This window comes from Hydra vulgaris, chromosome 13 (genome assembly GCF_038396675.1).
Source record: "Hydra vulgaris chromosome 13, alternate assembly HydraT2T_AEP".
NCBI lineage: Eukaryota > Metazoa > Cnidaria > Hydrozoa > Anthoathecata > Hydridae > Hydra > Hydra vulgaris.
The window spans coordinates 40,623,804-40,637,500 of NC_088932.1; the positions used below are offsets into that span (position 1 = coordinate 40,623,804).

Sequence of the window (13,697 nt, forward strand, 5' to 3'; positions counted from 1 at the left end):
CTCACTTTCTAAAATTACCGAGTCAATTAGAAAAGCTCTTGGTTAAAAACTTTGCATGTGGTGTCTTTGTAGATCTCCAAAAATAGCTTTTGATACAGTAGATCATTCTATTTTACACAAGAAATTAGAAATTGGAATCAGAGGAATGCCTCTTAAATGGTTTACTTCCTATCTTCACAACAGATCTCAGTTTGTTTCAGTCAATAACTCAAAATCTACTCAAATAAATTGTTCCGACGGTGTCCCACAAGGCTCAGTATTAGGACCACTACTTTTTTTCCTTTACATTAATGACCTTAATAACTCAATTAACTTTGCAACTCTTTACCACTTTGCTGATGATACTAACTTGCTCATTATCAACAAATCTTTAAAAAAATTAACAAATACATTAATCATGATCTTGCCAATTAGTTCAGTGGCTTCGCTCAAATTAGCTTTCTCTCAACTGTAGCAAAACTGAATTGGTTATACTCAAATCAAATAAAACAAAAATCAATAAAAAATTAAACTTTAGATTAAGCGGCCAGAAAATCTTTCCAGTAAACTCTTCAATATCTTGAAGAGTTTACTGGAAAGATTTTCTAATTCAAATATCTTGAAGTTATAATTGATTCCAACCTATTGTTTGTATCCCATCTTAAAGGCTTAGCCATAAAATTAAGCAGATCAAATAGAATGGTGGCTAAAGTTTGCTTTTATGTTAATCTGAAAACACTATTAAATATATATCATGCCATTTTTGGCTCACATATACAATATGCTTGTCAAATATGTAGACAATCTCAACAGCAAGCAGTTTTAAGGATATCTTATCTTTAAAACAACACTTTAAAAATAATACATTTTCAGAATTACAAATTCAATCCTAATGTGCTTTATTTTACTTCTAAGGTCCTTAAACTATGTGACCTTGTTCAATTTATGAATTGCCAGTTTGTCTGGAATTACCGATACAAAAACCTACCGCTTACCTTTAACAATTTCTTTCCCAAAAATACGAATAACTGATACTATCTTTGATCAATTGATAATCTGAACCTAGCGGTCTTAAAACACCATTCCGTTACTTATGGATATAAGTCCATAAAAAACCAAAGTATAAAATCTTGGAATAACCTTCCCTAAATGACCTAAAAGATCTCCATTCCATCTATGTTTTTAAGAGTAACCTATTACACTCCTTCCTAATTAAATACAGTTAATAAATCCAAAGATATGTGTATCTGTGATAAAGTGTGATAAGCGCATGTGAATAAGTGTGAGTATATATGTATGTATGTGTACATGTATGCATGGATGTTTATGTGTATGTTGTACATATTTGTATGTGTATATATATATGTATATATATATATAAGTATGTGTATATATGCATATATATGTGCGTGTTAGTGTGTGTGTGTACAGGGTGCAGAAAAAGTTCCCGTACAAAAATATAAACAGCAAAAACAGCAAAAGTTCCTGTACAAGAAACAAATTACACTTTAATTTAAAACAAAATAATACTAAAAAATACTAAAAGAATATGAAGGAATACAAAAGAATACTAAAAACACACTATATATTGAAAGAAAACACCACAGCAGTAACAAAACGAACTTTTAAAGTTCGTTTTGTTACTGCTGTGGACAATTAATATTACTATTAGCATTAACAATATATTTATTAGATTTTATTTTCAAGGTTTTTACTTAAGGTTACTACATGTACTATTTGTAAACTTCCGTAAATATAACAACTATTTCAGAAATATATTAATTGAATTGAAAAATTGAATTGAATTTTAACTTAAACAAAAGTTTTTTCTTGTCTTATGCTTCAGGTTTTTTTGTTAATAACTTTTATTATTTGTTTGTAAAACATTTTTTAGATGACTTTTGACTTTTTGTTTTTTAGTAAATATTAATGCGCTTTAAATTCATATATATCTGTGTTCAATACTTTTTAAAAAAAAAGAAAAATAGATTTCCTTGAGCTTTTTTTTTTTAATTTCTTTTTTTAATTTAATTACAAATTGATAAGTTGAGCCTGTGTCTCATAGTGGTAAGATTTTATCTTTTTCTCTTTTCAACAAATACTACTGTTGTCACTGCTTAAAGAAGATCTTTGTTCCACCTACCAAAAAACAACTTTACACAATTTGTCATTTTAGTAAAATCCTATTGATTTTTTTGGAATTCTCCCACCTTTAAATTTTACTGACTCTTTTTTAACCGTTTTCCTCTTCTCTTTTCTTTATTTTTTAATGACTACTACTTAAAACAGTAAAGCAATGCAGCCTTGTTGAAAAAAAGAATATAGGTACTTAATCTTTCTATTTATGTTGCCTTACACCTCACTTTTGGATATCTATCTAGATATTGACCAATACAGATAAATAAAATAAAATGTTTACTTTGACGTTCTACAGAAAATTCATTGTCTTTTAAGAAGTTTTGAAATTTTCTCAAACCAAAATTAGATACTTTGCAAACCCATCTACTATCTACCAAACAATTAGAAGATCGCAAGTGACCATGCACACCTACCAAACTTTTATGAATTACTTGGAGACCCTGGTAATGAAAACAACATTCACATTTTTATCTCCAAAAGTAACATATCCAAAAAATAAGCATACAATAAAATTATATTTTTACCTGAGCTATATCCTTAGCAAACGAAAGTCGAAACATCCAGTCACAAGTAATTTCATTATTATGCAAGACGTCCTGTACAAAAAAAAAAATTAAAAACATAATAACTATAAATAATAATGTATATAAGCAAATCTTTTTACATTTATTTGAACTAATAATAATAAAATAGGGTATAACTATACAAAGTGGAAAATAGTGACCGGCCAATGGTTGACCTGAAATGAAAAAAACTGCTATTTTGACCTCCCAAAATAAATTCTTGCTCGTCAAGAATTCATTTTGGGAGCTTCAAAACATGAGTGAAACAAGAAGTTTACAATATCAAGTGTTACAAAACAAAAAGTTTTTATACTCCTGCATAAAAAATTTTAACTTGGGTTTCGTTTTTTATTACAGGTGAGTTACCAATTTCGGAATCATAAAAAAGGTAATAATAAATAAGGTAAAAAGGCAGTAAATTGCCTAAAATAATTTTTGATCAGCATCAGGTCAACACAAAATCTTTAATACAAAGGCTTTACTGATAACAACATAAAAACAAAAGCAAAAAATGGCCAAACTCAGATACTTTTAGGTCAACAGTAAGATCAGCATTACTTAATGCCAACCCTAATTCGGAGGACAAATTTAAAGTCTGAATACAAAGTAATATGCAGAAAAATAAGATATTTCTTTTCAAAAGATATTATTATTATAACTTATTATTGAATCTGAACCAGATCTAGTTTAGAATCTAATAAACCTCATCCAAAAATAAAAAAATATATAAAAATTGCACAAAAAAAAACTTTTTTTAGCCAAATTAATAGTAGCTGGAATGACCACACACAATGGGCTTCTATTCATAATTAATAAACTTGATTAATAATGAAAATAACTGAACTAAAATGATTTTCAGTTTATAATGGGTATCCCTAATTTTAATTTTTATTCTAATTAAAATTTAAAAAAAAGTATATTTGTTAAAAAAAAAAATTTTCTTAGACAGGTTTTAATTTGCATGCAGTTAAATTAGTTGTGCAAAACTGCATTTTTAATAATATGTTATAAAAGTTGTATTTGATTTTTTAATTTATTAAATATGTATACTATTATTAAATTTATATCTCTACAATATTATTTTCAACAATAAATAACATAATTAAAAAAACACATCAAAAATTTTGTTCTTCAAACAGTATGGAACTTAAAGGTAAATATTTAAGTACTACTCAAAGAAAACTTATTCAAGACTTTTTTAAACAAGGAAATACTTATAGAAAATTCAAGTTCTTACTAATATCCTATTTACAGAAGTAGAAGCCATTGTAAGGAAATACAAACAATATGAAACATTTTAAACTAGTACTGGAAGAGAGTGAAAGTGAAAAACAACTTTAAGAGATGATAGAGCAATTTTAAAAATGATTAAATAAAATCATTTTGAAAGCACAAAAAAACATAGCAAATCATCTAAAAAACTTACCAGGAAACACAACTTTACTAACATTAATTAAAAATTGCATTCATAAAGCAGGGTTCAGTGGATGTAAACAGAATTTAGTGGATGTAAAGCTTGTAAAAAACCATTTAAACAAAAAGTCATATGAAGAGAATGAATTCTACAAAGTGGTATTATTAAATGCAAGTATCATTTTGGAAGCAAGTTCTTTGGTTGGATGAATCCAAGATTAACTTAAATAAATCTGATGATGCACAAAGAGTTTGACAAATAAAGTGAGAAGCTTTTCATTTGATTTCCACAACATTTAAATATGGTGGAAGTGTAATGTTATGGGGTTGTATGGCATGGAATGGCATTATTAAATTTGAATTTAGTGATAAAACTATGAATGCTAATTTGTATAAAAGTATATTAAACCAAAATTTAAAATTTTCTGCTAATAAACTTAGACTAAGAAACAATTTTTTATTTCAACAAGATAATAATCCAAAACACAGTGCTTAAAAAACTACAACCTTTTTCAATGAAAATGGCGTAAAGATTTTAGAATGCCTCTCACTTGAGCCTTGATTTAAATTCTCACTTGAGCCTTACTTGAGCCCTGATATAAATTCAATAGTGAATTTATGAACTTAATTAGATAAAAATAGGTAACATTTATCAAAAAAAAACTTGAAGTAAGCTGTTGTTAAACCATGGTCTAACATTTTTTTTTTTTAATTTTATTTAGGTGTCCCAAGAAGTCCTTACAGTCTTATCACAGAGCACCACGGATAAGCATTTAATTGGAAGTTCATGCCTAAGTTCATGACCTTCCTAACCGATATCCCAAAACTTGCCCAGAGGTGGGGTTTGAACCACAGACCCTTCGTTTCTGAGGCAAGTGCGCTACTGCTGCGCCACGACTGCTTAATATTTTATTCAATATTGACAATAATCAAATCAAATGTCCAGTAGAATCCAAAACACTTGCTAGATGTAATTGGAGCGAAAATAGACTAAATATTAAAGTACAAAATAAATATTAAATAATAATGCATAAAAATTTGTATGTCAGTTATTTTATTAAACTAGTGCTTTTTCTTAGGTATACCTATAAATTCTTTGGTTACCTATAAAGCTTTTCTTGTTCAATTATTTAATGTGCAAGTATTTCTTTAGCCCAATCTTTTAGTTTTAAATTTTTAATCAGGTTACTTGTAAACACAAATTTAAACAAAAATTTAACTACTTTTGTGGAAAAGAAAGTTTTTTGTAATTAATTCAAGATATAATATTTTATTCAAAGTTGTTAGTTTTATTAAAAAATGACTCTATGATTTAATTCTGTTATCACTGTATATATATATTTATATTTGATAGTAAAAGAAAGATTTTTTTTTTCTTCATATTTTAATGTAAAAGAAAGATCATTTGTGATATCATATAACTATTATATAAAACTAAGACAGCTTCATACTACAGCTATTCATATAAATATATTACTGTTATCCGTTATACAAGAACTTAGCATAGAGCTAATATTTATAATAAAATCAGGAATAAAATATAATTATACAACTCGGACTTTCATATGTTTTCAAAATCATCTGGCAAGTAACAGAAATATTAATTTTGCTACAAATATTGCTTTAAAAATAACGGTTTTTATTATATTTTTTAATATCACAACTAAGCTCCTTGCAACCACTATTAAGTTGCAAGTTACTAGAAACCAAAGTATAAAGTTAAAAAGCAAGGAAATGATTTACAGAAAAATTGAAAAGTTGAAGGTTGTGTAAGTTAGGAAAACACGAAGATGAGACAAAGCTCCAAAGCATTGAAGTGTGAGTAAAAAAACTAGATAAATAAAAGTTTTTAGAGCATGATAGAACAGATAAAGAAAAAGGAAGCAACTTTGTTGAATGACAAGTCAGGCGAGAATGAGTTTTAGTTGATGGAACAAGAGATGATAGCTTGTTTGAACAGCGACTTTGATTTGTATTTATAAAAACATTTTGTAAAAAAGAGAAAGAAATTCAACCTTATGACGATTGGCAGAAAAAGCAGCTCCAACTATGTTACAATGCATTTTTGGCCTTGTCTAGAAGAGAAAGAGCATCATTAAAAGAACCAGCCCAACAGTATTTCATATAGAGACAAATCAAAGATTTGTAGATGTAGAGAATGAAATCAGGAGTAAAATAAAGGCAAGCACCATAAAGCAACCTTAGCAGATGCTAACTTTGTAATTGATTGTATATATGGTTTCCATGAAAGGTCAGTAGTGAATGATAAACCAAGAAGACATAAAGAAGACTCAGTCAAAGGGTTGCTAAGAGTATTGTCATTTATTAATATAGGAATATCGACAATATTGCCATAGTTGTTAGAAGGAAATAACTGAGGTTTGTTGGAGTCAAAATCCACAAGCCACTGCAAGCTCTAATCTGTTACAGAAGAGAGATAAGATTAAAGATTGGCTGCCATTTAGATTTAGAATAAAATTTGTTAGTAATTGATAACAAGGTATTAGTTGTCATTAATTAGTTAATAAAGTGGAAACTTTTAACTTGGATAATTTAAATTTAATTGGACTGTTCAAAAAAGTCACTGGCTTTTTTACACAAAAAAAAGTCACTGGCTTTTTTTATTCTTTTGACAAAATTTTCGATCTCAATATCAAATAATCGAAATTTACATGATAACTCTCTCTCAACTCTATTACTAAACACAAAGCTCAACCAACAAGGCCGCTGACCGGAGAAACTTTAATAAAAGTTAATAGAATTATAATTAGAAGTTGAGAATTAGGTTTTGCAGCTATGTAAATTTTTAGTAAATACTTGTTTTTGTAATGACATTTTGATATGAATTCATATTGTTCACTTAATAATTCTTCCTGTTTCAAGTAAAAAGTATTTGCAAGTTTTTTTGTTTAGATGATGGTGGAATTTTACAAATGTTTAAATAAGGGGGTACAGATTTGCACTTTTTATTTTTTATTTAAACTTTATAATATGCCATTTTATGTTTAAAATGATATCAGGCATATAATCACTTCTGGTGAACCTCAGTAATCTCAATATTGAGGTCTTCAATTGTTTTTAGAGCATTAGCATAGTCATTTTGCTTAACAAAACCCCAAAGGAAAGAGTCTAAAGGGATTAAATCACAAAATCTTGGTGGCCAATTGCCATCACCATTTACAAGAAATGATGTGACCTGGAAATTCGGATCTCAATAAAGCCATAGTTTCTGGAACTAATACAAGTAGATGAGCTGAGCTAGACATGGACATGATATAGACATGGACATGATATAGACATGGACATTAAACTTTAATTAAGCTTTAATTAAACTGTTCTTTAGAAGGTGTTAAATTCATAACATGAAATCAAAAAATCTGTTTGGTATTTATGAAATAGTAATTCATATAAAATACATTTACGAAATGTTCCAAGCTATTTGCTCTACAAAAATACCAATCATCTTTGATATATGTTTTAAGATAACAATTGGTGATAAAAATTTTTCTATAAGTTCACTACATAAAAATTGCAAATCTTTAAACATATATCAAATATGATTTCTATAAAGAACAAAAATTATTAGAGAACTAGCAAGTAATAATTTTTTTAAACAAAAAAAAACACAAAAAAAAACACTTGCATATAATTTGTTATAGAAAATAGAACCTAGTCTCTTATTAGCAATGGAAATCACATAGTAACTAGATTATACACATACAAATATGGAAATCACATAGTATCTATGGAAATACTAACTAGATTAAAATCATATAAAAGGTACCGTTAAATTATATGAGCAATATGACCACAGTAAATGATAATCTTGACCACGAATAGAAACTCCAATAAACGAATTGACATTTATTTCATTTAAATCTTTCATCTAAATAAGTTTTAAAATTACTAAGTTACAATACATAACAGATACATCAAGTTATTTTATCTAGTTATTTATTACCAAAAATTTAATTTTATATTGAAAGTTAAAAAGTGTATTAAGTTTTTCTTTTTCTGCTGCTTAAAGATTTTCATCAACGATCTCATAATAAAACATATAAAATGATCTCATAATAAAGCATATCTAATTATCTCATAGTAAAACATATAAAGTAATCTCATAATAAAACATATAAAATAATCTAATAATAAAATATAAAATGGTCTCATTATAAAACATATAAAAGGATCTCATAATAAAACATAATAAAATGACTAAATAACAATTGTTAAAGAAATCCTACATGTTTCAAATCAATCAATATATCTTTGTTGAGCTCAAGTTTACAGTTTTTTATTGTCTTGACAAACAACTGAGTAGATTGTAAGTAAACAGTTCTTGATCGACCAAGTTGCAGATTATAAGTTGATTTCTGTTGATTATGCTTGCGTCTCTTCTAAAGTAAACCACACATGTATTTACTACTTATTCAGCGTTGCTTAACACATAGTGTCACAATAGAGCTATTGTTTTTTAGGTTATGCAAAATATGTATTGTTTTAACATTGATCATAATATTTTCATGACATTGTCTATACAAATATTTAACAATGAACAACTTTTTTACAAGTATTTAATATAAATTTAATTTAGTTTTCAAATTTGTTTCATATACTTCACATCTATATCTATGTATTACTAACAATAATGAACGAGTAGTAGAGTGACAAACATAATAGAAAAAGAGTTGCCTTGGTGATTGAATGATGAAGGTCAGAGTAAAAAACAATGTGAGAAGACATGAAGAAGAAGTTTTAGCCATTATGTTATCATTATTATATACTAATTTTCTTAAATAATTTTCTTAAATAAACTGACTGCTTCTTTGTGGTAAAACCCTGTATTTTTTGCTGTCTTGTGTGATACCTTGGGTGTCTGCAGATGGGTGATAACTTTCACTATTGGTTGTCTTTGAAAGAGAATGCAATCTCTATTTTAAATGGATGATACCATTAGGATGTGCCTACATTGTAACAAAAAGTGGTTAGATACAAAACTATCTATTAATAGCTATCTATTTGAAAACTTGTAGAGTGTTTAAATTTCTACATTCTACTTTAGTTAAACTTGCTTTACCTTCCTTTTGTCACTATTTTTTTACACTGAATCTTTATAGTTCTTTAAAAGACTTGAAAAAAACTAAAAAATGTGAAGAACTGATATGTCCTAATTTAGTTTTGAGAAGCATTTTATGACATGTTGAACAGGATCAAAAGTGCTTTTAAATTGTGATGGTTATGGTACCCATGTGTATGTCATTAGAACATTTATGAATAGAGAGAAACTTTAAAGCACTTTACAAGAAAAACACAAAACAAAAATATCTAAATAAATGCTTTCATTGAATTATCAAGCAATTAATTAGTATCCAAAACATTATCCAGTAAATATTATTATTTCTAACCAATACTCAGGTATACCATTAAATAAAAAACAGATAGAAAGAAGGATAATAGGGGTTGATTTTCTCAATTAATCATAAGAATCAGTTTGAGCATCAGAGTCTTAATCTCCAAAATTACAAAAAAATGAAATCTACTATGTGAAACACTTTAGGCTAAAGTTTATGTCCTAATATATTTACAGAGCCAGCAGCAATAACAAGTCCACAAAAAGTAGAAATGTGTCTTGACTAATGAAAAAGTCAAAAAATTACTTTAATGTTAAATAAACAGTTTTTTTATATTCAAGTGATGGTTAATATTTGAAGCAATTCTTGTATGACATGTTGAGCAATTCTTGTATGGTATGCAATTAACTGTTTAAACTAACTTAGTTGCAAATTGTTAAATTTTTTCAAAGGTTCCACAATGTGCAGCTAAAATATAGTTGGCTGCATTTGTCATATTGTATCCACATGCTTAACTCTACCCATCTTAAATTACTGCTTCATTAGAACAATATGTTCCTGAACTTGATAATTGTTAACTTTACAAGTTAACTTTTGTTAACTTTTATGTTTTGATACCTATGTCTTATGAAACTGCTTGATAAATAACTTTAAGCAACAAATAAAAGGTAAGGAAGATCGTTTGAAAAAATCATCTAAGAATAAAAATATTTTTAAGATATTTGTCCTACATGATGACAAAACCATGTTAGTATCATATATAATTTTTATGAAAATCTATATTGTTTCAGATGCTAAAAACGTTTTACACTTAAGTTATTAGTTTTAATTATTTAAAAAGAGCGAATGAAAAATATAAACAAGCACTTACTCAAAGACTTAACTGGAAAAAAAACTAATCAGGAAAAAATATTTTTTTTGCCAAAACAGAAAAATAAAATAAAAAAATGATAAAAATAACAAACAATAAAAACAAAAAAACAATAGACAAATGCAGAACAAAAATTTGATACCAAAAACACTTTATTTAACATTATATATAGTATATAAATTGATTTTTCCATTTTGCCTTTAATGTTACTTTTGAATGTTTGAATACTTACCAAAGACATTCTACTACGAACTGATGCTTTTATACTGTCCATATCAACAAAAGATAATTCATTCCAGTTTATAACTAATCCTTTCATAAGAATTTTCATTTCATACTTTTTCTTTCTGTTAAAAATAATAAAAACAAAGCTTAAATCTAAATATCTTGTGGATAATTGATATATATGCTAACAATGTCTATAAGAAAGACTCAACTAAAAAAGAAAGTTGCTACACATTGTGCAGTGACTTTCTGAAAGTCATTGTTTGGTTAAATTTTACTTTTATTTCAGGATGTGTGACCGTAGTTTCCAGATATCAGCTTTTATAGGTCTTTGGTGAAAATTAAATTAAATTTACAGTAAAAAAACAAACATTGAAAAAAAAAAAAAGGATCTTATTATTGTACCTGACCTGATCATTTTGGTCAAATCAGAAAAATCTTTTTTTAATTTTTCTTGTAACATATGCTTAATACTTATTCTGTCAGATAACATTAATTTGAAATGATACCATCCTGTCAAATATACAGTGCTGCTCAAAATTTTAGCATGCAGCGGAATTAAATTTACTTTTTTTTATTTAAAGTATCTTTTGAGTCGAAAAAGCTTTGAATTTTTTTTTTTTTTTGATTATTAATTAGACCTAGCCTAATTAAATAAGATAGAAAATTGAAAAAATTTGCTTCACACATCCTTTGTTTTTAATACATACATTAGCTGGTATTCTTAACTTAAAAAAAAGCTGCTCATAAGTTTAGCACGCTGACTCTCTTTAAAGCTTTTAAGGAACTTTTATCTTTTATTGCTAAAAATAAGTTGCATAATAGTAAATTAAACTCTCCTTTTTAATAAAATACTAAAAATATATTAAAGTAATATTTTGTATATAAAAATTTCGTTATGATATAGAGATTTTGAATGTTTGTTTTAAATTCATTCATCCTTTTTGTTTAGTTTTTGCATAAAAGTTTGCCATGGGAAAAATAGCAATTAGACAAGAAATCAAACAGAGTATTATTGGCCATAATATGGGAGGTTACTCTAAAATTGAAATATCTTGAGTTTTAAAGTGCGTTTCACCTTCATGTGTAACTAGAACTATTGCCAAATTTAACGAAACTGGTTGTACTGCTGACAAAAAGTGTTCTGGGCGACCAAGAATGACAAGTACAACAATTTTATTTATAGAATCGCCAAAAAAATTCCTAAATACTCAGCAAAACAGATTGCACAAGAAATAAACCTGGCACTTAAAAACCAAATATCAAGAAAAACAGTTAATAGAAGACTAATAACCTTAAACTTTGTTGCTATATTGCTGCCAAAAAACTATTATCAAAACTGTCAGACCGTTTAAAACAAATTAAGTTTTGTAAAACACTTTTAAAAATGAGTGACTATGAATTAAGAAGAATTGTTTTTAGCGATGAATCAAACTACACTGTCCTAAATTGTAAGAATAAAGTAATTTTTCGTAGGCACCACAACAAAAAGTATAATTGTTGCTTTATACTACCAAGGCTACAAGGTGGAGGTGGCTCAGTTAGTATATGGGGTTGCATCACATACGATGGCCCAGGTTTACACATGTTATACAGTGGTCTAATGGATCAACATAGATATACTGACACCCTTGAAAACTATTTAAGGCCTACCAAAGACATTTTTTTTGGTAACAAGCATGAGTGGATGTTTAAACAAGATAACGCTCCATGCCATAAAGCAAAAACTGTAACAGGATGGTTTGAACAAAACAATATCAAAATACTTCAGTGGCCAGCTAGATCATCTGATCTAAATCCAATTGTTTGGGCTGTGCTGGACCAAAAACTCACTAAAGAACCAATAACTTCAGCTAATGATCTGATAGAAAATTTAAAACCATCATTTAACAGTTTAACAATGGGAAATTGTCGTAAACTTTTTGATTCTATAAGAATAAGATAAGCATTATGCATAAAAAATAGAGGTGGTCACATACCTTATTGAGGTTTGGCTTAAAAACCATTTTAAAACTAAGCATGCTAAACTTATGAGCAGCTTTTTTTTCTTATTTTATATATGATTAATTTCTGACAAAAAAATAAGTGTTATTTCATTGTTGTTTTTTTTTTGTTTGTTTTTTATATATTCCTTGTATTCTAAAAAATAAATTTTGTATTTAAATTAAGGAAAAACTTTAATTTTAACTTCAACTTTTTAGGTTTAAAAAAAAAGGAAATTTAATTAAATTAAAAAAAAAAGTAAATTTCACTGTTGCTAAACTTTTGAGCAGCACTGTATGTTATCTGACAGGATAAATATGATTGATGATTTTAAATCAAAATCGCAACTTTTCAGTATTAAAAAATTGATTTATAAAATGAAAATGAAATTAAAATGGACAAATGCGGTAGTGGTGTAGTGGTAAAGCGCTCGCTTTATAAGCGAGAGGTTCCGAGTTTGATCCCTACCACATCCCTGGTAGTACCACGCTCAACTTGTTTCTCAGCGCAGCGGCCTTGTTCGTCAAGGTTCGTGTTTCGGAGTTATAGAGTTGAGAGAGGGTTATAACCACTATTAAGTAGCCTCCTCAACTGTAGTTCTCGGCCTTGGGAAGGTGAATAACAACAAACAAACAAAAACAAAACAAAAAATTTAAAATCGTAAAAGCATTGCTCTTGAGATGATGTAATGGTATAATTTATCAGGGAAGCAGGACAGGCCCTGGAATGACAACATAACTATAATCAGAGACACCTATTCATAACTATTGAGTATTGAGTATGAGTCAGTTATCATTTAATAGACAGTACCTGCATCAGTATGGAGTTGTTGATAGGCAAAGCTGCTTGTGTTCCTGACCTCCTTCTTGTTCAAGTTCCTTGTTCAAGTTGTGTGCTAATGTTATCAGAACTAATCAACAGTAATTAAAAGTTTTTGACAAAAATTTGGGTTAATACTGTAACACAGCAGCTAGCACTGTTTTTTCAACTCTACTTTCAGTGATGTTCAAATAAAAATAAAAATTTTCTCAACCTGACAACAGTAAACTTACTCGAGCACCACAGAAAGATGCTGTTTTCAGTTAGCATATTTTGTATTTTATCCCTCAACTGGATACACTTATGCAACAGCATACTATAGAAACAATAAATGTCACCTTGCAACTAATCTAG

The 13,697-nt window shown here is 27.7% G+C and overlaps 1 protein-coding gene across 3 annotated transcripts in view; it reads right to left on the minus strand.

Annotated features, from left to right (window-relative positions):
• Positions 1 to 13,697, minus strand: part of LOC100200526 (atrial natriuretic peptide receptor 1) — a 62,195-nt gene that overhangs the window by 16,090 nt on the left and 32,408 nt on the right. For all 3 annotated transcript variants that reach the window (XM_065816606.1, XM_065816608.1, XM_065816607.1), the window contains exons 6-10: positions 10,549 to 10,663; positions 8,339 to 8,491; positions 7,879 to 7,980; positions 2,643 to 2,714; positions 2,399 to 2,558 (exon numbers count right to left, since the gene is read on the minus strand). In XM_065816606.1, the coding sequence (XP_065672678.1) occupies positions 2,399 to 2,558; positions 2,643 to 2,714; positions 7,879 to 7,980; positions 8,339 to 8,491; positions 10,549 to 10,663 (602 nt within the window). The remainder of the gene's footprint in view (positions 1 to 2,398; positions 2,559 to 2,642; positions 2,715 to 7,878; positions 7,981 to 8,338; positions 8,492 to 10,548; positions 10,664 to 13,697) is intronic.